At 41.4% G+C, this 26,138-nt stretch overlaps 1 protein-coding gene across 7 annotated transcripts in view; it reads right to left on the reverse strand.

The window, feature by feature from the left end:
- Positions 1-5,338: 5,338 nt before the first annotated feature.
- Positions 5,339-26,138, reverse strand: part of mcph1 (microcephalin 1) — a 334,689-nt gene continuing 313,889 nt past the window's right edge. For 5 of the 7 annotated variants that reach the window (XM_069885226.1, XM_069885227.1, XM_069885238.1 and 2 more), the window contains 2 exons: positions 6,388-6,935; positions 5,577-5,652 (listed from right to left, as the gene is read on the reverse strand). In XM_069885226.1, the coding sequence (XP_069741327.1) occupies positions 6,865-6,935 (71 nt within the window). In that variant the 3' untranslated portion in view covers positions 5,577-5,652; positions 6,388-6,864. Of the gene's footprint in view, positions 5,653-6,387; positions 6,936-26,138 lie in introns of all 7 variants that reach the window. The other 2 variants (XM_069885232.1, XM_069885228.1) reach the window with 1 other exon arrangement.

A 26,138-nucleotide genomic window follows, 5' to 3' on the forward strand; every position in this document is an offset into this window, starting at 1 on the left:
ACCAGCTGGAATTGTGTTAAAGTTGGAGCTGGGAGGGGGTGGGGCACGAGGGATGTGATTGGACAGTAATGTTTAAAATGTCCTCCTCCTTCCTGATGATCTCATGGTTAAGGCTTATCAGAGAGCCACTGAGATGGCATCTGTAACAGGCACAGCAGTAAGGCAACTCCATGAAACATTGAAGTTGATCAATTCGTGTGCGTTCACTGGGTCTGAGAACAGTGCAGAGTAATTGTTGTCTGTGCAATTGTGCTCAGCAGAATTTTCCACTGGATTAACTTGTACGCATAACCAGATACCAAACCTCCCTCCGATGGATGAGTTTTGCTTTCCCATAACCTCATCAATTCCAATGGGGAATGTGGGATTGCCAATTACTTCGTTAGAATTTCTTTAAAAAAAAGTTATGTTTTAACTTATTTTTAGCTTTTGCATATTGTTACGTCTCAAACCAGCAACACAGATTAGGGTTAAATTTTAACTCTATATTTATTAATAACTTTTAATAATATAATTTCTTAACACAATTAACTCCACTATAAATATCTATAGCAAATATACAAATACCATATATTTATAAACAGTTTGTATGTGAAAAACATACACAATATTCAAAAAGGAAAATTTCCCCTCAAAAATCCCCAGTCAATCAAGTAAGTCAGTCCAAAAAAATCAGTCCACAGAATTCATTCTCAAAGTTCAATATCCAAGTTCAGTCCTTTAACTGATCACAAAGGAAATTGCAGTGAACTTTGGAGAAATGACTGCTGTTGCATCGCAATAAACTTATGAATCCTCACTTATGAGATGTGCATTTCACAGCTCTCCCACTGCCCTCTGTCGCTCCAACTGCCACTCTCTGTTTCACAGCTGGATTTTCCCTTTGTTCTCAAAAGTTCCAAGCAATTGGTCAGTCAGCACTCAGCTGTACCACAAGCAGGAATCCATCCTTTATAATAACAGGCTACAGTCCAAAAGGTTAGTCAATGGTCCATAACATTTCCCACCCACAAAGAAAATTTTGGTCTGAAAGAACAAAATTTTAGTAATTAAGGTATCATAATATAAAACAAAACACTATGTTCATCTACATGCACACACAGTAACTAATTTCATTTAGAAAGTTTAGCATCTAGAAAGACAATTAGCAATCACGTTATCCTTTCCCTTAATATGTGTTATCATCAAATCATACTCTTGAAAATCAAACTCCAATTTAATGTGCATCCATTATTATCTTTCATTTTACATTTTAAAAAATGGAATATAATCAGTATACACCATTAGCAGGTTTTGAGCTGCACAAATGCAAACATCAAAATGTTGTAGAGCCAACACACGAGTTAACAACTTTCTCTTCTGATGATCATTAAACTTTTTTGAGAAGTTGGATACAGGATGGCCAATATCATCATCATTCTTCTTCTGTCACAGCACTGCACCCACAACTTCATCACTGATATCCACGGCTCAAAGAAATGGTTTCTCTAAGTCAGGTGACTTAAGCACAGGTTGGTGGCCTTTAATTTTACAAGTGTTTCTTGGCAACATTTCGACCAGATATATTTTTCTCCATTCTCAAGCAGTTTTGTGAGAGGGAGTGTAATATCTGCAAAGTTTTTACTAAACTTGTGATAGTAGCCAATCATTCCCAGGAACCTTCAAAGAGTTTTCTTCTGAATTGGAACAGAGAAGTCAGAGATAAAAACCTTTGCCTCAACTGGTACTACTGCCTACGACATAACCCAGATAAGCAACAGTCACTTGACCAAACTCACTTTCACTTAAATTAACTGTGAGATTTGCTTTTGAAAGTCAATTCTTCTAACTCAAGGACATGCTCTTCCCACGTGTCACGACTGATAACTAAATCATTAATGTTAAGCACCTGGAAGCTTCAACTCCAGAATTACAGAATTAACCACTTTGAAATGTGCCTGGAGCATTCTTCATTCCAAAGGGCAGGGCATTGTACTCGTACAGCCCAGAAGGTGTTACTAATGCAGAAATATCTTTACCCCTATTTGTTAAAGGAACACACCAGTAACCTTTCAACAAGTCAATTTTAGTAAGGAATTTTGCCGTCTCCACTTGTCTATACAATCATCCACTCGAGGAATAAGAAAAGCATTTACCTTCCTATAGTCAGTGCAAAACCTAACAGTTCCATCTGGCTTAAGCACTAAAACACAAAGTGAACTCCAACCTGAAGTAGACTTTCTAATGAGACCATTCTTCAACATGTCAATTTCCTGATCCACTTGTCTGCACTTTTCCATATTCATCTGATAGGGATGTTGTTTAATAGGTCTTGCATCACCTACATCAACATCATGGGAAGCTATGGAAATTTTCTAAGGTATATCTGGAAATAAATTCTCAAATTTTAAAAGCAACTGTCTCATTTTTTTTTCCTTTCCTGAAGTTTGGAGATGAGCCAACTTTGTTTCTGGGTCCTGCAAAACTATGGAATTTTCCAACCTCAATTTTTGTGTCCCATGACCTTCTCTGAAATTTGTTTTATTTGTCTCCTCATTAACCTGGTGGATAACCATCACCTCTGGCGAAAGTTTAGTCTCATTGTGAAATACCTGCTCAAAATATGGCTTAATCATATTTACATAACAGACCTGAATTTTTCATCTGCGATTAGGCATTTCACTAACATAAGTGACCTCATTAATTTTAGACTTAACTTCATAGGGCACTGAAAACCTAGCCCAAAGAGGATTAGAATGGGTAGGATTCAGAACCAACACTTTTTTTTTACTAGGTTTAACATTTCTCATCTTTGCCTTTGCTTTAATGTTTCTCAGAGGTATGGCCTCCCGAAACCTTGTGGCCGCACACATATTTGTCAACAAATACTGATTCCCAGCTTTGGTTTTGGGCAATGGGACAACATAGTCCTCTTCTTTTAATCACGATGGAGGTTGAACAAGTCCCCTTTGACCACAATGGGACTCAACACGTTGGTTGAGCTTTCCCTTTAATTACACTCTGTAACATCAGAGACCATTGGTTTTGTGGCCAATTTAAATTCACAGCCACTTTCTGAAAATATGTATCTATCTCAGCTTCCTCAAGTGGAGGAACTAACTTAACCTCTACTGGCCATAAAACCCTCACCATGATCAAGAATTTGATCTTGGGTCTCTTCTTTTCTCCTGTCACTTCCATACTAAGTTTTTTTCAGCTAATTTTCTCCTCAGCCTGTAGTTCTGATATCTCAGTTCTATTTCTGTGCCCAATTTCTTTTGCCTCTTGGCTGCCTCCAATTCTAATCTCTTTAATTCCAATGGTATTTTCTCAAAAGTTTTACTCTTTGGAAACTGCTCCAACTCTTCTTTGTCAACCTTTCTTGTTTCTATGTAGTTATTTTGCACCCATCCTCCAACTTTTTCATTCGTGGTTCTACTGAAGCAGTTGGCAACAGTCACCAACTGTGCTTGTTGGCTTTTAAAAAAATTCTCAAGAAAGGGTAATGCCAAAAATCCCTCTATATCCATGGCTGCTGCTTTGTTGCTGTTGATTTCATACAAACACACACACACTAGCTTTTAGTTATTTTTATCAAAGGAATTTCCTGGACCAGACTGGAATTCCATCAATCACCAGACTCCGGCTTGATTCAGACTCAAGACGACTGATCACTAATCACTCGACCTCTAAGCTCCCAAATTTGTTTGAATCTTGGACAATCCCCCACTTTGTTCCATCTCAAACCAGCAACAACAGAAGATACAATTCAAAAGGGTTAAATTTTAACTCTATATTTATTAATGACTATTAACAAGTGTTATGTCTTAGAGCAATTAATCCCACTATAATTATCTAGAGCAAATATACAGATATATATCTTTATAAACAGTGTGTATGTAAAAAACCCAGACCATTACAGTCTGTGTCCAATATTCAAAATATAATCCCCAAAAATCCCAGCTCAGTCAGTCAAGTAAGTCAGCCCAAAAAAGTCCACAAAATTCAATCTCAAAGTTCAATGTCCAAGTTCAGTTTTTTAACTGATAACAAAGGATGTCATTTTGAACGTTGGAGAGAGAAATGACTGATGTTGCATTGCAGTAAACTTACGAATCCTCACTTATGAGGCACGTACATTTCACACAGCTCTCCAGCTGCCCTCTGCCGCTCGCTGCATCACAGCTGGATTCTCCCTTTTCTTCCTGAAATTTCAAAGTAATTGGCAAGTCAGCACTCAGCTATATCACAAATTACACAGAGTTCGTAGCAGAAATCCATCTTTTATAATGACAGTCCACAATTCAAAAGGTCAGCCCACAGTTCATAACAGTATTTGAAAAAGCCTTGATTTGGATTAGTTTTCAGACATTTCTTCCTCAGAGGGAGTTTTGCTGCTCACCAGGATATGCCACAGACAGTTCTGCCCCGAAGATTGGGGCCATCTGCCCCAAGGGGGTTAAGTGTGGCCACACAGTGATTGTGATGGTGACTGTGGTGCACAGGGGCAGGCCAGCTGACTGTATTCAGAAGAGGGAGCAATGCTCCAGAGATGCAGGAATAGTGCAGAGACAGATCTGGTTGAATAGCCAATTTGCTTCCATGGCTCGATATCGCTGAATATTTCCTAGGGTGCAAACTTCCTTCGATCTTCTGGCCCACAACGTGCCCCCAAATAAGTTCATGCGAACAATTAACGTACTAACTCTGTACGTAATTCGAACGTTGAGGAAACCCACATGGACACAGAGTGAACGTACAAACTCCTTAGAGACAGCGGTGGATGTGAACCCAGTCACTGGCATTTTAATAGTATTACCCTAACTGCACCTCCAAAATTTAAGATTTCTTTATTGTCATGTAATAAAAGTTCCCTTTAGTCTGCTGTGGATTCACCTCCAGCACACCCACAGCCCATGCAGCTTCATAGAGTCCAGTCCAAACCATCGACGACCAGAATTCCAGATCGGAATTAGCAACCCTACAGCCCCCTCAGCACCCTCTCGCATTCCAATTCCGATACCTGGTTCCCCTTCAGCCAGTCTCAAGCCAGTCCAGCAGTCCGCATCCTGGTCTGAATCATTTGACCACAGTCTCCAGCAGCCCAGTGTCCACGGGTTCCACACCAAAACATTTACAATTTACGGTGGCAATATTCTCTTTACCGTGGCTTCATTGTTGTACCATATGTGCTTATATATCCATTGCAATGCTATTTTATCACCCAACTTAACCTATTTACATTGAAATGTAAAGAAAACATTAGCATGTTAAACATTCATCTACCATCATTACCAATTGTTCTTTCCAATATATTACAAAAAGAACTACCTCCATATGAAGAGACTCTGACAACTGAAATGTTTAAAAAACTTTATTGAAATGCACACACAAGTTCCAAAAGCATGTTGAAACACTTCAAAATCACTCTCCATAAAACAATTTAAAAAGACGAAGGACAGTTTGCATTTGGATTTTCACAAACCCTGTGGTATGGCAAATGCTGGTTTAAAAATTACTTGGGAGTCATTATTTTTCTGAGACACAATATACTTTCCTTCCAACCTCACTTTTGAATATATAAACAGAGATCCAAAGTTATCTTCTGATGTAGTTGCATCTAATCGAGAGTGTATATGTCAGTGGAGCAGACCTCATGTTTGGTGATACTATCTAGAAAAGGGAAGAAACAGAAAAACAATTAAAATCTTGTGCCAATTGTGAGGAGTCGCACAGCATAGAAGCAGGCCCTTCAGCCCACCATGTTCATGCTGACCACTTCACTGGCCACAGTTCCTTGCATGTAGTCAGTAGCCTTGGTGATTAAACTGCAGGTTCTTTCCATACTTCTTAAGTGTGGTGAGCATCCACCTCTACCATCTCCTTGGGCAGTGTCTGCCACACTCCAGCCACTCTTTGTTTGAAAACAATTCTCCCTCTTTACATTTGACCTAACTTATCCCAAAGCCTCTTGTTTTAAATGGATATGGACATCTCTGACTATGCTGGCTGTTAGCATCCATCCCAGAATCAACGCATCCTTAAGATCCAACCACACAGGAATTTCTGAACAGGGTGGCAGAGTTGTGTCCTCCTATACCAGGTGGAATTTAACATCTATCAGGCAAGCTACATGTATCGTTACTGACACTGATCATTTCCATTCAAATAAAATCCAGATTGATTCGGTTCCTATAATTGAAATTCCTGAGTCTGAAAATCAGTGGGACAGAAGGTGGCCTGCACCTTCACTAACTTCAGCACTGTACTCCCACTGCCCAGGGACAAAAAAGACAAATGACAAAAAAAGGCATCTATGGGTAGTTCAGCTCTGAAAAAAGGCCATGGACGTGATACATTCATTCCACTTCCTTCTCCACAAAGGTTGCCTGACATTTTTATCTTCACCTGTTTCAACCAAAATCTTCATCTGTTTAACCACCTGTTGCATCAGATCAAAGCTCAAGGAAATCACTTGTATATATCCTTTGGAAATCTTGAGCACTTCTGCACTTTACAGGTGTTCAAGAGTTGTGGAAGGAAATGATTGGCTTTTTCTTCTGTAATGCCTTGTTGGAACCTTCTCTCTTCTATCACCTCTGTACAAGATCTTTATCCTGCTATGTGCATCAATAATACATCAGTGAGCAAGAAGTAAAAATCACTTTTCAAAGGAGAGTTATTTCAAGTTAATCGAATGAGCTAGTTTGTGCGCATAAATAATTTGATGTATTACTTAAATTAATTCAGTTAATGACTTTTCTGCAGCTTCCTTCTATCCACCATTCAGCAGGAAGGCAATAAACAGATGCAATCATTTATCTGATTAATTTTGATCCAAGCCTGCTGCAGAGTTCAGATTTCATCTTGTGACATTTGCCACGCTCACACAAGTGAAGCTGTGTTTCTTGAAGCCATCACAAACAATGAAAAACTTGAACTGAAATTCCCCTCATCTGGAAAGACACAATGTTTGAGAAAAGCAAAGTTTAAAATTCAAATGACACATGCATGACATCATGGGCACTTTGAGGAAATAAGAGGAAGCATTTTTAAGGAAATGTATATATTCTGTTTGCATGTATTTGAAGAAATGGGACCACTAAATTACACAGAATTTGTTGCCATGAATAAATGATCTGTTCAAAGTGCTGTGATATGCAAAATGCAAACTGCATACGGGTGATATCAAGTCTTGGAACACATGAAATGAACAGGATGCAGGGCATGCAATGACGCTGACAGAAAGAGTTGTCGATCACTCTGTTGAGGAATCATGTGGTGAAGGCCTGCTTGCAGTCCAGCCAGACAGAGTGCAAGGAAGTGTAGAGGAGGAGAAACTGGTCAATGTTCCAAAGGAGAAGCCCGTTATAGTGTCTGAATGGGGTTCCTGCCAATCTGCAGGGAAGCTGTGACAGCAGGAGAGAGGCTAGAAAGAGGGAGAACTGGGCACAACAGTGGACATCTGACTGAGAGTTGGCCAGAATCAGAAGCAGAATCTCTTGCTAAAAAACAGTTTCTGCACAGAAATCTCATGTATTTTAATTTTTAAAAAAATTAATATGAAACCACTAACGAACATATCACAATATTTCAAACTTAATCCAAATATGTGGTACTTTTTTTTATAAAAAGAAAAAAAAACAAGTAAAAAAATGCAAAAGAAAGATAAACCTCCTATTAACTCCCCCACCCCCGCATCCTCCCCGCAACCCCCTACAAACTAAAAGAAAGGCACAAGAAAAGCACAACAGTTTGTAAATATGGGCTCCATATTTCACAAAATATATATCTCTTAAATTACATAATTTTCTCAAGTAGACTACAACCCCGAACTTCTGCAATGCCATCTATCCACTCCACGATCAGTATCCAACTTGCAAGTTATAGCAATACATTTTCTAGCTATTGCTAAGCCAATTTGAACAAATTTTACTTGATACATATTCAGGTTTAATCCCTCTAACATCTCCCATTAAAAATAACATTGGATCCTGTGGGAATCTAACTCCAGTTTTTCGTTCTAATGTATGTCTGCTGATCAAACTCTGATAACCAAGGATAATGATCACAAATTAGTTAATGGTGAAGATCATCAACCCACTTATTTACCAGTCACCAATGAGTTTGCTTCTTATTTTCTGTGCCGAAGGAGGCCAGTCAGCCCATCCTCTCTGCCTGCCCCCAGAGCAATCCCATCCAATGCAACTGACATTATGATCAACTGCACTCCACCCTCATCATTTCGCCTATACACTGGGGACCATTTACAGTGGCCATTTTAGGGATGTAGGAGGAAACGAATCAAAGGAATTAACTTGCAGAACTCACACAGAGAGCACTGAAGGCCAGATTGAACATGGGTCTCCAGTGCTGCAAAGGAACAGCACTAACTGCTGTGCCAATGTGCTGCTGGGTACACATAAGTGAACAGGATACAGAGGCAAGGAAGTGACATGAGAATTACATGCAACATTAATGAGATTGAAGCTGGCATAGAGCTCACAGTCCTGGTTACACGTTACAGCAAAATATTGGGATTAAACTCGAGCGACTTGGCAAGATTTGGAAAACTGTATCAATAAGCAAAGATTGAATGAGCTTAGCTTAGAGATGCATTAAATAATGAGTAAAAAGGACTTGTTACTTCAGTAGAAGAGTCAAAAGTAAGGGGATGGATTCAAGGTATGAAGAAGGAGTCTGAGGAGATTTGACAAGTTGTTGGATACTCTATCAGATCTCTACAGGTGTTCGGTAGAAAATATGCTGACTGGTTGCATCACAGCCTGGTTTGGGAATATGAGTGCCCAGGAATGCAGAAGACTGCAGAAGGTAGCAAACATAGCCAGGTTCATCATAGACTCCGACTTCGCAACCAGTGAACATATCAATGTGAGGTGCTGCCTCCAGAAGGCAGCCAACATCATAAAGGACCCCCATCACAGGATGACAGGATGGAGCATTGGAAGGTGAGACCAAGTTGGCTAACACAGACGTTATGGGAGGGAATAGCCTCCTTGTGCATTGTAACCGTTCAGTGATTCCAAGCAACAAGTCTTACCTGAAAAATCGCAGCCTGACCACAAGCCATTTATTTGACTCCTGAATGCTGGATCGACTGTGCAGAACCCCAGCCCAGGCCATTTCACACTCTGACAGATCACTGCAGACCACCATTAATTCAATTGGTGCACCGAGAAAGGCAGGACCTTGAAAAATATTCCTTTCTTGTCTGAAGGGAACTGTTCCATAGTTAGATGACAGTTCACCATGACACCTTAGTGCAGAGTTGGAAGTCAACTATTTCACCCAAAGGATGGGCTTGACAATTTGTCATCCGCAAATGTGATCACAAGTCATTCAGGGAATGAAAAAATGAATTGTCTTTCAGAATTGGAACTATTCTGGTTCTTGTACTGAATTCAGAGTCCAGAACATTAAAATGTGTAGATAATATAAATGAGTGTGGCAATTGGAAAGAGAATTTGACATGTTGGTAGATCACTCATGATTTTATGTAATTCACAGAAAAGTGCCTGATGGAAGTGAAAAGGAAAATTATAATTTTGAAGAGTACACGAGGAAAAAAAAATATGAACAGTAAATTTAGTCCAGCAATTCATACACACAAATCTTTTAGGGGGCTTCCAAGTTGACAAAGCTGTGATAAGAACTGCAGCTTGGATTGGAGTTTTGAAAACTCAGGTTGAGATCACAAAAACAAAATGGGATCTTGAAGCATGTAAAAAGAGACACTTACTCACTCTCAGTAGGCTTGTTTTATTAAAGGTGTCAAGGCCACATGAAGGACACAGAAAATGTCGAGCCTGTGAATTTTACTCACCAGGCAGTTCTCATTGCTTCACTCAAGCCCTCTTCTCCAGTCACCTGCCCCACCTGCTTCTCTGACCCCAACACTGACAGCCACCCATTCGACACTGGGACGTCTCCCTCAACACCTCCATGTCTCTTCCCAGCAGCAGCTTCTTTTGCAATTCGGTCTTTCACTATCTTCCATTACCCAACTTCCAGCTGGCTCCATTTCCCTGCATTTGGCCAATATCCATCAAAACCATTCCTATCCATTCACTTGTCAAAATGTCTTTTAAATCTTATCATTGCACTTGTCTCCACCATTCCTCTGGTAGCTCATTGCATTTGCCCATCACCTTCTGTGTGAAAAAAGTGCCCCTTAGATCCTGTTGCAAATCTTGCCACCCTCAGCTAAATCTAGTGACCATTTTATCTTGTGAGCGCCCCTCTTGATTTTGTATACCTCCATAAGCTCACTCCTCAGTTTCCTATACTCCAGGGAGAAAAGCCCCAGGCTGTCTAACTGCTATTTGTAATTCAAGCCCTCTATTCATGGTAACATCCTAGTGACTCTTTCCTGCATCCTTTCCATCTTAGTGACCTCCTTACTCTATCCAGGTGTCCAGAACGCTAAAGAGTTCTCAAAACATGGCCACATCAATGTTTAGTCCAGTTGGAATATGATATTCAAACTCTTGTAGTCAGTGCCCCGACAGAGGAAGGTAAGCATTCTGATATTTCCTTGACCTCCCAGGCTAACTGTGTTGCCACTTTCATGGAACAGGTACTTGTACTCCAAGGTTTCTCTATTCTACCACATTCCCCAAGGCCCTGCCATAGACCCCCTGCTTTGACTTACCAAAGAGCAACAACGTGTATGCATCTGAGTTTATTCCAACCACTTATCTAGATCCTGTTGTTGTCCCAGATAACCTACTTCACTGTCCTCTCAGCCAAAAGTTTTAGTGTTGTTCGCAAACTTACTGACCATGTTAAATACATTGTCATTCTTGCGGTTAATATGGATGAGAAACAACAGTGGACCCAGCACTAAGCCTGCAGAAGAGGAAGGAGGAAGGGGAAGGGGAAGAGCATAGGTTAACAGCCGAGGGGTAATAGGTGGATACAAGAGAAATATGCTGAGAAGTAATGGGGGGAGGGGAGAAGGTCAAGAGTAGTTCTCAGATAGATGAGGAAAGGGAACGGGGTGGGTGGAGAGCTGGAGGAAAGGGATAGAGAAGGAGAGAGACTCGGGGGGAGGGGGTTAATGGGAACCGGAGGTCGGTGTTAATGCCGTTTGTTTGGAGAGTGCCCACGTGGAAGACAAGATGTTGTTCCTCTAATTTGTGGGTGGCTTTGGTTTGGCAATGTGTGAGGCATATTCTTTAACTGTTGAAACCCAGACAGCCAAGCTACTTTGCTGCATTAACAGCAGTTAGTGTCCGTTTGAAACTCAAGCCCAAGAAAGAAGCATTTAGCAATTTGTGAAAAGGTCACAGTCCTTGTGTGGACCTCTTTGACCTGAGATGGCTGGGTGAATTGTGGGGATGTCTAATTAGTGTGTGGGCTAGAGAAGTTGGGGGGGGGGGTGCGGAGGGGGGGGGGAAGGTTTGAGAGGTTGGCTATGTTTTTCTGACAGATGGATCACTCAAGTGCAGAGTTCTAGGCTGGAGTAAACATCTTTGATCTCTGCATGGATCAGAAGGTAATCAGGATCTCCATTATTTTTCCATTGAGGCACTGGTGGGCTGTTCAGCATTCGCACAATTGGCAGCTTGTGGGTGACACCAATTCCAAGACACAGTAAAAGCTGAGAAAGACACTGTCAAAGCACAAGTTCCAAGTGATGCATGTGAACTGTTTTTCAGTGCTGACATTGGTGCTTTGATTCTTAGAGAAAAGGCAGTAAAGCTCAAAGCCCAAGCACCACATGCAGAGTAACAGTCCATGGGAACACTATAGCCATAAGCATGGGTGGATAACTAACTGACATGATTTCCAATGGTGTGGGACCTCCTGGTGCAGCTAGAGGAGGAGGAGGAGGTGGAAAATGTGAAATTAATGACAGACAGGAAAAGGTCTGTCTTTCACGAGGGAGAAAAATAGCAGAGACAAAGCAGAGGAGTGATGCGGGACAGAGGATATGGACTCTTGGCATTCCAATTGCAACAACATTGAGTTTTTTAACTTTAAATCACCTCCATCCTCATCTGATTCCGCTGCTTCCATCTCTTCTTTACCTATCCTGTACTTAATTGCTCCCCCCATTCTACTTTTTTCACTCTCTACCTGTCTCTCCACCTCTTACACTATCGCCTCTGGGGTCCCTTCCCAGATTTCTTTCCCTTAATATATGTAATTTTCCCCCTTTCCATCTCACCTGAAAAGTTGACTGTAAAAACACAGTGAAATGCTAGAGGAACTCAGCCCATCTTTCCGTGTCCATAGAAGAATTCTGTATTCTGAGATTCCCTGCTTCTGGCTCATTCTGCTTATTCCTTGAAGTCAGGCTCGAAACGTCAGGAATATATATTTTTTCCTATGGAATCTGAAAGACTGGCTGAGTTCCTCCAGCATTTTGGAGTGTTTTTCCTACAGCCATAGTGTCTACAGACTTTCATCTTTCACTGAAAAGATGGCTGACCATTTCTACCCACAGATGCTATCTGACCTGCTGGTTTCCTCCAGCAATTCTCTGTCTGTTCCAGGTTCTTGTCACGTGGGCACTGGATTTTGAGTCTGGGGATGTGGATGAAGATGCTCCCCAAGAGGGACGTTGGATCTGAACTTAGCTCAGGTGAGTACCACCACGCTGAATGTAACCAGTGCTCCAGGCAAATGTGCTTGCCAGAGAGACTCAGCACGTCATACAGCATCCATTAGAAGTAAAGGGTAACCAACGTTTCAGGCCTGGGTCCTTTGCCAGGAACCAGTGCTGTTTGGAAGGACACTGAGCAATTAAAAGACACCAGGAGAACCAGTCAGGGAAAGGAAACAACAAAAAAACAGAGACAATCACAAAAGTGAAACAGGAAATATCTGCAGACGCTGTGACTGTAGTGCAATGCACAAAAGCGCTGGAGAAACTCAGCAGGTCGCATGGCATCTATCGGAAGCAAAGGGTGACCAAAGTTTCAGGTCTGAGCCCTTTGTTAAGATATGAGCAAAAAGCACTCAGGGGCCCGATTAAAAGAATAACAAGAGCCTTAAGATGTGTAGGGTCCAGATAAAGAAAACAGCAGAGGTCCAAAGGGGGCATTACACTGCACGTTAACAAGCTCTGGGCCTGCTCTTCAACAAGGTCATTAACAGGTACAAATTACTACATGGGATCATGACACAACCAAAGTAAAGCCACAAATGGATTCTGAACATCCCTGATCACCAGTTCTGAAATAAGAGAGGAGGGAATACAGGCAGAAACATTTCTAAACCACTCGGATAGAACAGATGGTTCCAGGATTGATCACGTTTCCCTTGAGTGGTGAGCTACCAGCAGAATCATTACATTTTTGGGAGATTTTCTTCAATGGTAATCCAGAGGGAGTTAGATAAACATATGTGTTGGCAACCTTTGAAGAAATATAACTCAAATGAAATATGAAATCCTCCTTGGGAATTTCAATTACTAAATATGGACCAGACAAATTGAGAAGTATTTCTGATGTATACGTAGCAGAAGGCCATAAGACTATAAAACATAAGAGTAGAAATAAGCTATTCAGTCCATCAAGTCTCCCCCGCCATTTAATCATGAGCCAATCCATTTTCCCACTCAGCCTCATTGCCCATAAACTTTGATGCCCTGGCTAATCAAGAACCTATCAATCTCTGCCTTAAATACACCCAATGACCCGGCCTCCACAAGTGTCTGTGGCAACAAATTCCAGATTTACCACCCTCTGATTAAAGAAATTCCTCTGCATCTCTGTTCTACGCATATTCCCTTCAATCTTGAAATTGTGCTCTTTTGCCATAGATTCTCCAACCATGGGAAGACCTTTCTACATCTTCTCTGTCCATGCCTTACAGCATTTGAAATGTTTCTCTCATACTTTGTACAAAATGTTGAGGACACACCAACAGTAGATTAATTATTTGTCAAATATGTTATCGTGATATTGCAGTAAATCGCTCGTTCAATTTTTATTAAAAGATAATATGATGAAAATCCATAAAGTTCTGTTTTTAGACATGCCAATATGGTATCTGGTTTGAGATTAGCAAATAGAGTTAAGGCACAAAATGTCGACTCTCTTATCTTCAACTCTGTTATTGGTTCAAACAATTTAACGATAACAGAGTTGACAATGATTAACCGAGTCAAATGTAACCAATCACATTTGCATTATTTTACATTTATCATGGATTCTGCTTGGTCATTTTATTGTAAAGGGTACATTTGTTGTACAGGTGACTAATCTTTTGTCCGGGATTCTGAACACTGGCTGGTGTCCAGTCCCGATGATTCCAGATAAAAGGTTAGGCACCTGTATAACATTCCAGGTTAAGGAAATTGAATAATTTTTGTTCTAGGTTGATGATGCTCTCAGCAGCAGAAAGGCAACAGCAATACAGGGCACAGCGAGATGCCGGCCCTATAAGGAAGGTAGAAAATTTGTAAAAAGACAGAAATAGATAGCACAAAAGGAGAAATGCAGGGCAGACAAGCACAGAGACCAATCTGGGTGAAAGGGAGCTAAGGTACAAGGGCAGGTATTGGAGAGAGGCTCAACAGAGGTGCAGAGCAAGAAGGCAGAGACTTGTAGAGGTGACACCACCACAAAGTCACAAACTAGAGCCTGAACCATGAACATCCAGTTTAGATCCATGGTTAGGTGAGTGCATAGGTCCATTAGTCTATAATTATAGAAAGTTATTGTTCAGTAAGTAGTAGGTAGATTGAGAAAAGTGTGGTTCTTTGATTGTTAGGATTGCCAACATGATAGTAACTGAACTGTTTTAAAGGTACACTTCACAATTTATGCATGGTTTGTTTACACATTTTAATTAAAGGTCCATTAGGTAACTTTTTTTGAGTGATTATTTTGATTATATTCTATATTCAGACAAAGGAGGTCAGGATGAAGACAAATAAAATGGGAGAACTTCAAATTATACAGAGAAATTAAAAAAATTAAAGATATTGGTGAAAAAGAAAATGACTGCTGTCCAAAAATTTATCATTGGACAGAGGTGTGTCATCAAATATGAAGATGAAATTTATCTTGGGACCATTGTTGAGGTCAATGAGACCCATGCAAAAGTCACATGCATACACAAAGAGGGGAGAAATCGCTCCAAACCGTGAGGATTCTCTGTGGTATTTCTTTGATGATGTCCTCAGAACCATGGCATAAAAGGAGAAATGCAGGGCAGACAAGCACAGTGACCAATCTGGGTGAAAGGGAACTAAGGTACAAGGGCAGGTACCTTAGCTCCCTCAGCGACGGGACATCATGTAGAAATAAACAAAGAATTATGGGCAGAAATCGGCAATGGCATGAGGGAGCTGGTATGGTGAAGCATGGGGCCACGCTTCCTGAAGGTCAGCATAATGTTCATAAATGTGTAGGCTCTCTAGCCCTTGACTAGTAGATTGGACTCTTTATCTGACTGGTTAGTGTGCTTAAGGTCTGGGAAAGATGGGTTCAATTCCAGGCTGTTCCTGAATTTGCTACAATAAACCAGGCAGTGATGCAACCAGCCAAAATGCTCTTGACAGTACATCTCTAGACGTTTTTGAGAGTCTTCGGTGACATACCAAATCTCCTCAGACACCTCACACACTATAGGCGAGCATTCTTTGTGATTGCATCAACGTGAGGCCTGCAGGAGAGATTCTTGGAAATGTTCACACCCAGGAATTTGAAGTTCTTGACCCCCTCTACTACTGAGCCCTTGACGAGGACTTGGTCGTGTTCCCCTGATTTCCTCCAATAGTCTACAATCATCTCCTTGGTTTTGTTGACATTGAGCGGAAGGTTATCATTGTTACACCATTCGACGAGCTGATCTATCTCCCTCCTGTTCACTTCCTCATTGCCATTTGTTATGCTGCCAACAACTGTGGTGTCATCGGCAAACTTATAGATGGCATTGTAATCGTGTCTGGCCACATAGTTGTGGGTGTATAGTGCGTAGAGCAAAACTGATCACAATGCTCCAAGTGATGTCTTACCAGTAAAGCCTCAACATCACATCCCTGCTCTTATATTCTATTCCTCTTGAAATGCATTTACCTTCTTTACCACCAACTCCACATGCAAGACTATACTGCAAGAGGGCTCCCAGGTCCCTTTGCATCTGGATATTTTCAATTTTCTCCCCATTTAGAAAATAATCTGCCCATTTATTTTTTTTCTATCAAAGTGCATGATTGACAGTGTGTCTCCAATCCAATATGCAAGCAAGCAAGCAATTTTGTATCTTGGTTTCGAAATTGAAGTAAGGTGCAGAATAGATCCCAGTAGATTATCCAGTAACTATAACAACACTTGATTTGGTTCAATCCTGCAAAGCGACCAGAGAATAAAAATGCACATGTGGGAAGGGTAGAATTTAAAATTTGAGAAAGAGCTAGCAGAGGACAAATTGGAAAGGTAGTTGTAGGTCACAGCAGTGGGAGAGTAATGAAGGGCAATTAGAGAACAAAAATAGCACGTGGAACAGAATATCATATGAGATGTATTTCCAAATAAATCACAAACAAAGACTGATGATGAATGCCAGAGTCAGCTATCAGTTGATCAGGGAAGATTTTGGAAGGTACAAAGGGGGATTTATCAAGTTCAGAAAGGAAAGCAAAACTAGATGCAAGAAAAAAAAACATTCAGGCAATATATACGTGAATATGAAAACAATTTATAAACAAAGTTGTTGAAAATTTTTTAAAAAAGGGAAATTTTCCAGAAGGGGATATCTTTACAAAGAAAGTCACATTAAAATATAAGGGAAAGTTGAGTGAGAGTTGGAGTGATGCCAGGTGGAATGTGTGTCAGGTTGCTGAAAGAAGCCAAAGGAGAGCAGAGAGAGATATTTATTCACAATCTTTCACCTCTCGTTGAGAAAAGTACAGGGTTGGAGGCAGAGAGGGGTACACATTTAGAGATTTACTTTCAACTTGGTGAAAGGTCCTTTCAACCCTTGAAACCTCTACTGCCCAATTATACCCATTAACCTACCAACCTGCACATTTTTGGAGGGTGGGAGGAAACCAAAGGAACCAGGGAAAAGCTACACAGATCACAGGGAGAATGCACAAACTCTTTACAGACAACGGCAGATTCAACACGGGTGGCTGGGACTGTGAGTGTTGCTCAAACCATGAAATGGTGGGCAATAATCCAGGAACCTACAGGGTGGTCAGTCTGATGGTGGTGAAAAACTTATTGGACACCACTCTCAGGTAAACCATAAATTTAGACAGGAAGGAAACTGGTATAGTGCATAAGGAAGGAAGGAAGGGAAATAAACAGAAGGGTCATGGAATATATAGAGATTAAGGAGGAATTGGTGCTTTCTGCCTTACAATGAATAAAGGTAGATAAATCACCCAGACTGGATATGGTATACCCTCAGACCTTGAGGGAGACTATTGAAGAAATTTCAGGGGCCCTGGCTGATATATTCAAAATGCCTTTAGCCTCGGGTGAGGTGCAGAGAATTGGAGGGTAGCCCATGTTGTCCCAAAGGCTCCAAAAGTAACACTGGTAATTGAAGGCCAGAGAGCCTAACGTCAGAAGTAAGTAAATTATTGGAAGGAGTTCTGAGAGATAGGATACATAGATATTTGGACACTCATGGGCCAATTAAGGACAGTCAGCATGGCTTTGTGCGTGGTAAGTCATGTTTCACGAATGTTGTAGTCTTTTGAAGAGGTTATTAAGAAGGTAGATGAAGGAAAGGGTGTGGACTTTCTACATGGACTTTAGTAAAGCCTTTGACAAGGTCCCACATGGGAGATTAGTTCAGAAGGTTATGACACTTAGGTATCCATGGAGAGGTTGTAAACTGGATTCGTAATTGGCTGTGTGGGAAAAAACAGAGTTCTGTGGATAGATGCTTCTCAGACTGGAGGCCTGTGATGAGTGGTGTGCCTCAGGGATCTGTATTGGGATCATTGTTGTTTGATGTATACATCAATGATCTAGATTATAATGTGGTAAATTGGATTAGCGCGCTTGCTGATGACACAAAGAGAGGAGGGATTGTGGAGACCGAGGAAGATTTTCAAAATTTGCAGAGATCTTGACCAACTGGGAGAATGGGCCAAAAAAATAGCAGATGGAGTTTAATGTAGACAAGTGGGAGGTGATGCATTTTGGAAGGGCAAAACAATGTCGGACATACAAAATAAATTAAAGGGAAATCAGGAATGCAGAGGAGCAGAGAGATCTGGGAGTACAGATACATTGTTCCCTGAAGGTGGGTCACAGGTGGACAGAGTTGTAAAGAAAGCTTTTGGCATCTTAGCCTTTATAAATCAAAGTATTGAGTATAGGAGTTGGGATGTTATGATGAAGTTGTTTCAGACATTGGTGAAGCCAAATGTGGAATATTGTGTGTAGCTCTGGTCACCAAACTACAGGAAGGATATCAATAAGATTGAAACAGTGCAAAGAAGATTAACTAGGATGTTGCCAGGTCTTCAGGAGTTGAGTTACAGGGAAAGATTAAACAAGTTAGGACTTTATTCCTTGGAGCGTGGAAGAATGAGGGGAGATTTGATAGAGGTTTACAAAATCATGAGAGACAGAGTGGATGGGAGTCGGCTTTTTCCACAGATTGGGAGAAAAATACGAGAGGTCACAGTTTTAAGCTGAAGGGGGAAAGGTTCAGGGAAACATTAGGGGAAAGTTCTTCACTCAGATAGTGGTGGGAATGTGGAATGAGCTGCCATCTGATGTGGTGAATGTAGGCTCCATCGTGTGTTGTTAGAATAAATTTGATAGGTACATGAATGGGAGGTCTAGAAGGGCCAAACGGCCTGTTTTTCTATGCTGTAGCATTCTCTGGTTCTCAGGAGAATCGGAATGAATAATGACAAACAGTGGATCATTAAATTAATTGAATTCTTTAATTGCGGCAATAAATAAGGTAGATCAAAGTAGTGCAGTCAGCCAAACAGGAGGCAGAATCCTGTATTCCTTTAGGGTACTCTGCAACTAGACAGCATTAACATCAACCTTGAATTTCTGTTAAACCCTTTCCGAGTTTCTCTCTTTCTCTATCCTTCTGTCTCTTTTCCTCCAGTTCCCCATCCCGTTCTCTCAGAAAGCTACTCTCGACTCTCTCCCCTTATCACTTTCCAGCCTTTTTCTCTTCTACCCTCCCACTTGTATAAACCAATGACCTCTTTACTGTTGATATGTGCTCCTTTCCTTTCCCCTCCTCCCCTCACCTTTATATGTAGGTGCCTGCTGTTTTTTGCTTATACCTAATGAAGGGCTCAGGCCCAAAATGTCAGCTACCCTTTACGTCCTATGGATACTATAACTTGCTGAGTTTCTCCAGCACATTTGTTTTGCAGTGAGACAGCTTACATGGACTTCCAAAAACTCATTGAAGTCACACACAACAAGCTTATTCAGATGGAAGTATGTAAAACTAAAGAGAAAGTGGCCTCTGGATATAAAACTGGCTCACTGACAGAAAATCCAGTGTAGATGTGAAAGGATGTCACACAGTCTATGGAGCATCTTCACTCAGGATGAGTTATCATGTCAAACTTCATACATGACTTTGGCTCAGGTTAGGGAGCAACATTTAAAGATCTGAAAAGAATATGAATGCCAAATTATTGAGTGGAGGAGTTGGGATGTTCTGTTGAAGTTGTTTAAGACATTGGTGAAGCCAACTTTGAAATAATTTGAGCAGTTCTGGGCACGTTACTACAGGAAGGATATCAGTAAGATTGAGAGTGCAGAGAAGATTTACCAGGATGTTGCCGGGCCTTCAGGAATTGCGTTACAGGAAAAGATTAAACAGGTTAGGACTTTATTCCTTGGAGTGAAGAAGAATGAGGGGAGATTTGATAGAGGTTTAGAAGAGGTGAATGGCCTGTTTTTCTGTGCTGTAGCATTCCATGGTTCTATTGAATACAAATGCAGATGCTAGAAAGCTGGAGAAAACACACAACATGCTGGATCTTGAATAAGAAGCAAATGGAGTTCAACATTGAGCACAGGATTAATGTTGAATTTTGGGAGGATTCACACTGAAACAGCAGAATTTTGAGATGTGTGATTGCCTAGAAATATAAACAAAAAATCTTAATTATATAAGATAAAATGGTAATGAAGGAAAACAAGTACAGATAGAGCAACTGGTTTTCAACAAGGCATCTGACAGGCTGTCACATTAAAGAGTATTGTACAAGAGCTTAAGGGTAATATATCAGAATTGATAGAAAATTGGCAAAGAGGAAACAGAGTTGGAACAAATTGGATATTTATGAATTCACCTCGGGTATTGGTCGTTAATTTACACTAACAACGAAGGAAGAACTTGGAGTAGCAAAGTGAAACTTGCTGACTGCACAAAGATAAGTAGGAAAACGAACTGTGAGAAGGTCACAATAAGTCTATAAAGGGAAAAAGTAAAGTTAGACATAAGGCAAACATTTGGCAGATGGAATTAATGTGAGGTAACGTGAAGTTGTTCACTTTGGTAGGAAAAAGAGAAAACCCAAAAAAATTGATTAAATGAAGTAAGGGTATAGAACGCAAGTCTGGGAAAGGGCTCAGGATGTACAAGGAATATAGAAAGGTAGTATGTAAGTACAGTGAGTGGCCTTTATTACAAAAGGGCTGGAGTAGGGAAGACTGCACAAGGATTTTGTGAGCCGTTCCTGGAGCACTGCATTCTCTGCTCGTCTGCTTTCTTGGGGAGGTATGAACGTGCATTGGAGCGAGACCAAAGAAGTTTTATTTAATTAATTCCTACGACGATGAGCTGATGCCAAATGCAGTTTTGAAGAATGGAAGTTGATCTTATTGATAAATATATATATTTGAGAGAATTGAGTGCTAGATGCTATTACAGCGCCAGAGACTCGAGCTCGTATTCACCTGTTTGCGAGGAGTTTTCACTTTCTCCCTATGACCTGTGTGGGTTTTCCCCAGGTGTTCCCCCCACCTTCCAAAAACATACAAGGGTTGGTAAGTTAATTGGGCGGCATGGGTTTCAAGTACTGGAAGAGCCTTCTACCATGCTGCTTTGTTAAAAAGTGTGGGGTCATCAAAATGGGGATGTGGAATAAGTGGCTGCCATTACAGACAGAGGTAAGGAATTTCTTGTGTCTGAGGGTGATGCATCTTCAGATGTCTCTGGAGAACTGTGGCGATTATCAATGACCAAACAAATGAGGAACTGAAGCCAATAGCAGACAGCTGTGAACCAGTGAATGGGTGGTAGGCTATGTAATGCTGACCTCTTTTGATGAACCCTGATTTTGACCAACCTGCCATCCCATTTTCTATGCTGTCAACATCAGCTCATATAATGCTCTCTTGCAGCAAGCCCTCCGCTGAGCTACGTCACTCTACAATCCCAGTTACCCAAGATGGGACAAATCCCCATCTACCTTTCAAAACCACTCTCGGCTTTCCCTTTGCTATTTCTTAATTGTTACAGTTCTCCAGTTGGCACCCTTTACATTTATTAAATTTAAATTTTAAACTTAGTCACAGAGCACTGAAACAGGCCATTTCAGCCCTAAATCAGGGGCCTGCAAGTTTGTGAGAAGATCAAACTATTTTCATTGATCTGTAAGCAGAAAGCATACATTCAAGTCAGAGACGAAGGGAGGGGTCCAAACTTTTATGCAACATTATAAAATTCCCTTCAAAATGATGGTAGGGTTTTAAAAATTTTTTAGTAATGGACATGTGTAAATATTTGATGGACTAAATTACTTATATCTTGTAAAATTCTCTGACGTAATGAATTTAGAGATTGCTTTCATGATTAATTATAGGTTTTCCCTACAAAATCATAAATTGTTTCATTGTTTTGATTGCAATAAAATTTGTATTTGCAGATTAAACAAGTAATGTTAAATCTTTTTATTAAAAGCTCCAAGTGATGAGTGAGGTCACGGGAGGTAACTTGCAAAGCAGATGAAAAATAGGGACTTGGTCCAAAATGACATATTTCTAAAATTGAAAACAAGAACAACTTTTCTTGTGGGTGGATGGGTCAATGAGGACTTTGAATTCTCATAAGATTTTAGGGAGTCTCTACACTGTTCTCTTTAAACTGTGCTGTCCTCCACTTTTCAAATGCATTATCCATCTTTCAAGAATTGCTTCAGGCCCAGTGTCTCAGAAGTGTTTCATGCTCCACATGAAACATTCAAACACTGTATTGTGCACCAATTACAAATTTTGACAGAAAATGTTGACAGAAAATACACGTTCTCTTTTCCCTCATAGCATTGAGAAATATCCTCTTATTCTGGCAACACAAAAGGAGGCATTAGTTGTACATTCATTGATAATACAGATGTCAAACAATAACTGTCCAGTTAAAATAATAGTTGGACCTAACATTGTTTACAAAGCTCCCTGATGAATTCAGATGACAGATAGATACCAATGTATATTGTGCATTGTTGAGGTACATGATCTTGTCATCCTTACATTATCTTGTTCACTCCAAGTATTTTACAATGTCATTGAATATCTTGTGCTATAAGAGCATGAAATGTGCTACAATAATAAGAACCATTCATTATTTGAATAGGATATTGCAACTTAACACAAAAAAAATCAGCCATCCTTTAATTTAAAGGTTGAACAAACAAGGGCTTTTCTCTTTGGAGTGACAGAAGATGAGAGATGGCTTAATAGAGGTGTATAAGTTCTTTTGTTATTACAGAAGCAAGCCATTTCCTCAAGAGGAAATTGTCCTGTCTCACCAATTTAGCTACAATTTGCAAGTTGGTTCTGCATTTATATATTCTGTATATTCAAATGAAAACTTAACTAAATTTTACTTCACAAGACAAAATCTGTCTTCTGTAGAAAGGTTGACTGAACCAGGACACTTCTCTTTAGAGCGACGGAGGATGAGAGGGAACTGAGGTTTTGAAAGAGAGGACAGCTAGCACCATTTTCCCAGGAAGGCAATGGTCATACCAGAGGACATCTGGGTGGAGACTAGTTGAGGGGAGATATTAGAGGCTAGTTTTTTTTTTACAAAGACAGTGGTGGGTTCCTGGAATGCATTGCTGAGGGTGGTGGAGATGGCAGGTACAATCGGGACATTCAAAAGACTTTTAGAAAGGCACATGGTGAAGGAGAAATAGAGGGGTATGGGCTATGATGGGAGGATGGGCTTTACCTTAAATCAGTTCATTCCATTGCACTTTTCATTGCTCCTAAAAAAGGCAATATGCACACTAAACCATATAAATAAACGTGCTGGAGAAACTCAGCAGGAAATACAGCATCCACAGGAAGTAAAGGGTCACCTGACCAAGGACTCAGGCCCGAAACATTGGATTCTTCTACTTCCACAGGATGCTGTGTACCACAGACTTCCTTATCTGAAACCCTTTCTTTTTCAATCTGTTTCCTGACCAGGTATTGAACATTCATCCTCCTCCTGTTAATTGGGTGGCAGAATACAGTGTTGAATGGATGGGAGGAGGCAATGTGCTCTCTTCAGTCAGTTTTGCTACTCAGTTGGTGGATCTCTGGTTCCTGAAATTAGCCAATCAGCAGAGCTCACAAAAAGATTGTCAAATCATACACATGCAGCATTTGCTGCAGCTCAATGTGAATGCTATTGAATGTTGTATTAAACAATCAAAGTTAACAGCAAGCTGGGCCACAAAAGCTGTTAAGGTGCACACACCTTCCCTTCATTATGCAAGATGGTGGTGCACAAGGTTGCAGCGGCCACTTGGACTCCTCACAATGGTGAAATCCCTAACCCACTACGTTGTATCTACAATCGGGAAACGCTCGTTAAAATACAAAACATGAACCGGACTTTCAAACTAGCGGATCGGATTGGTAAGATTCTGTGCGGTTTAAACCAACTGAAGCAGGGAACACAGACTGCTACGTACCGTGGAGTGGATCAGCGGATATGTGTGGGAGGCCATCGGAAGCACTGCTGAAGAAGGCAGAAGTGTGGAAAATAGGGGGGGGGGGGGGCATCAGGGTTAGACTGAGAATTAATTCCTTCAGACCCGCATTTTCGACAATCTTACTCTTAAATATTATATGGCTGGAGAAGAAAATGGATGACCTGAGGCTGCACCTGATCCAGAGAGAACTGCAGGGCTGCTGTGCTCTGGTGATTACAGAAACATGGCTCCAGGACACCATTCCAGACTCGACCATCTGGTCTTGTTTGCTTCAGTGCAGACAGAGACATTACTGCTTTTGGAAAAAGCTGTTTTCCCCTCTGGACATAAGGGACCAAATGCTTTGGTACCTCCTGCCAGATGGACCAAGGGAGAACAGTTAACATGCGTGATGTGTAGAGTCCTTCACAATGTTTATTTCTTTCTACCTGCATCGAGTGTTGCAGACATCCTTCATGCTAGGAAGAGGTTCCCCAATGGTCTTTTACGCTGACTTCACTCTCCTCTGCAGGGTCTTGCAGTCCAAGATGGTACAGCTTCCAAACCAAGCGGTGATGCAGTTGCACAGGATTCTCTGTAGAATGTAGTGAGGATCGAGGATGGAAGATGAACTTTCCTCAGTCTTTGCAAGAAATAGAGGCGCTGCTGGGCTTTCTTGGCTATGGAGGTGGTGCTGAGGGGTCCAGGTGAGATTTTCCGCCAGGTGCACTCCAAGGAACTTGATACTCCTGATGACCTCAACGGTAGAGCCATCAATGGTCATGGAGAGTGATCTCCTTGGGACCTCCTGAAGTCGACAATCATCTCTTTTGTTTTTTTAAGGTTTAGATACAGGTTGTTTGCTCTGCACCAGTTCGTTAGTGTCTGCACTTCGTCTCTGTATGCTGCCACCTCGTTCTTACTGATCAGGCCCACCACTGTCAGGTTGACAGCAAACCTGATGTTGTGGTTTGAGCTGTGTTTGGCTGCACAATCATGGGTCAGCAGAACGAACAGCAGTAGACTAAGCACGCAGCCCTGGGGGCCCCCCTGTGCCCAATGTGATAGTCTTGGAAGTGCTATTTCTGATCCGGACTGCCTGAGGTCTCCCTGGCAGGAAGTCGAGAATTCTATTGCAGAAGGAGGTGTTTAGTCCTAACAGGCCCAACTTCCTTATCAGGTACTGGTGTATGATCGTGTCGAATGCCGAACTAAAGTCAATAAACAGCATTCGAACATATGAATCTTTATTTTCCAGGTGGGTGAGGGCTAGATGGAAGGTAGTGGCAATAGCATTACCCGTGGAGCAGTTGCAGGGGGTCCAGAGAGGGTGGGCAGCAGATGCTTGATGTCCTCCACAACGAGCCTCTTGAAGCACTTCATGACGATGAATGTGAGTGAGACGGGGCACTCTGAGTGTTTCCTGCCTTTTTCCCTGTTTTTAATGTTTCACAAGTAGTTGATGCCCCTGACTATTTCACTGTGGATTTCTTCCCTTGTATCTTGACTGCACAGTGAGTTTCCAATGCACAGTGATCCAACAATTTGGGAATCCTGAGGACTTGGTAACTAGTTCCCTAAGCCCCTTCTGGGCCTCCTCGAACCCCAGTCCTCAAACTCCCTTCTGACTTTCCTCAGACCCAAGTCCTCGCACTCCCTTCTGCACCCCCCCTCTCCCCCAGAGCCTGGTCCCTGTGATCCCTTCTCACCCTCCCAGACCCAAGTCCCGACATTCACTTCTGGCACCCCAGATCCCAGTCCCCACACTCCCTTCTCACGCCCCCGGACCCCAGGCCCCAGAATCTCTTGACCACCCAGATCTCGGTCCCCACATCCCTTCTGACCCCCCCAGACCCCACACTCCCTTCTGACCCCCTAGACCCCAGCCCCCACATTCCAGTCTAGCCCTTCAAGAATATGATTGAGTCTTCACTGAAATGACTGAGCAAAATCTCAGATGAACCAAAACCACTACATGATTAAAACTGGACTGAGATAAGGGCAACTGCATGGTCAGAGGTACCACCTGTGATGTTAAAATGAGAATGTAACCTCTGTGTCCTGAGTTGTGTTCATTCCTGAATCGACAAACTGAAACAGAAATGTGCAAAAAGGTTGCCCTGTGTCATTTGCTGTGACTGTGGCTTCACTTCAACGCTGCTTCCTGGCTGGCAATCCTTGTGGAATCTTCTAAACTCACAAAAGGTGCTAGACCAGTGGTTTTCAAACTGCCCCCGAAACTCACTTACCACGATGCCTGTGATTA

The sequence above is a fragment of the Narcine bancroftii genome, chromosome 6, assembly GCF_036971445.1.
Source record: "Narcine bancroftii isolate sNarBan1 chromosome 6, sNarBan1.hap1, whole genome shotgun sequence".
Taxonomy (NCBI): domain Eukaryota; kingdom Metazoa; phylum Chordata; class Chondrichthyes; order Torpediniformes; family Narcinidae; genus Narcine; species Narcine bancroftii.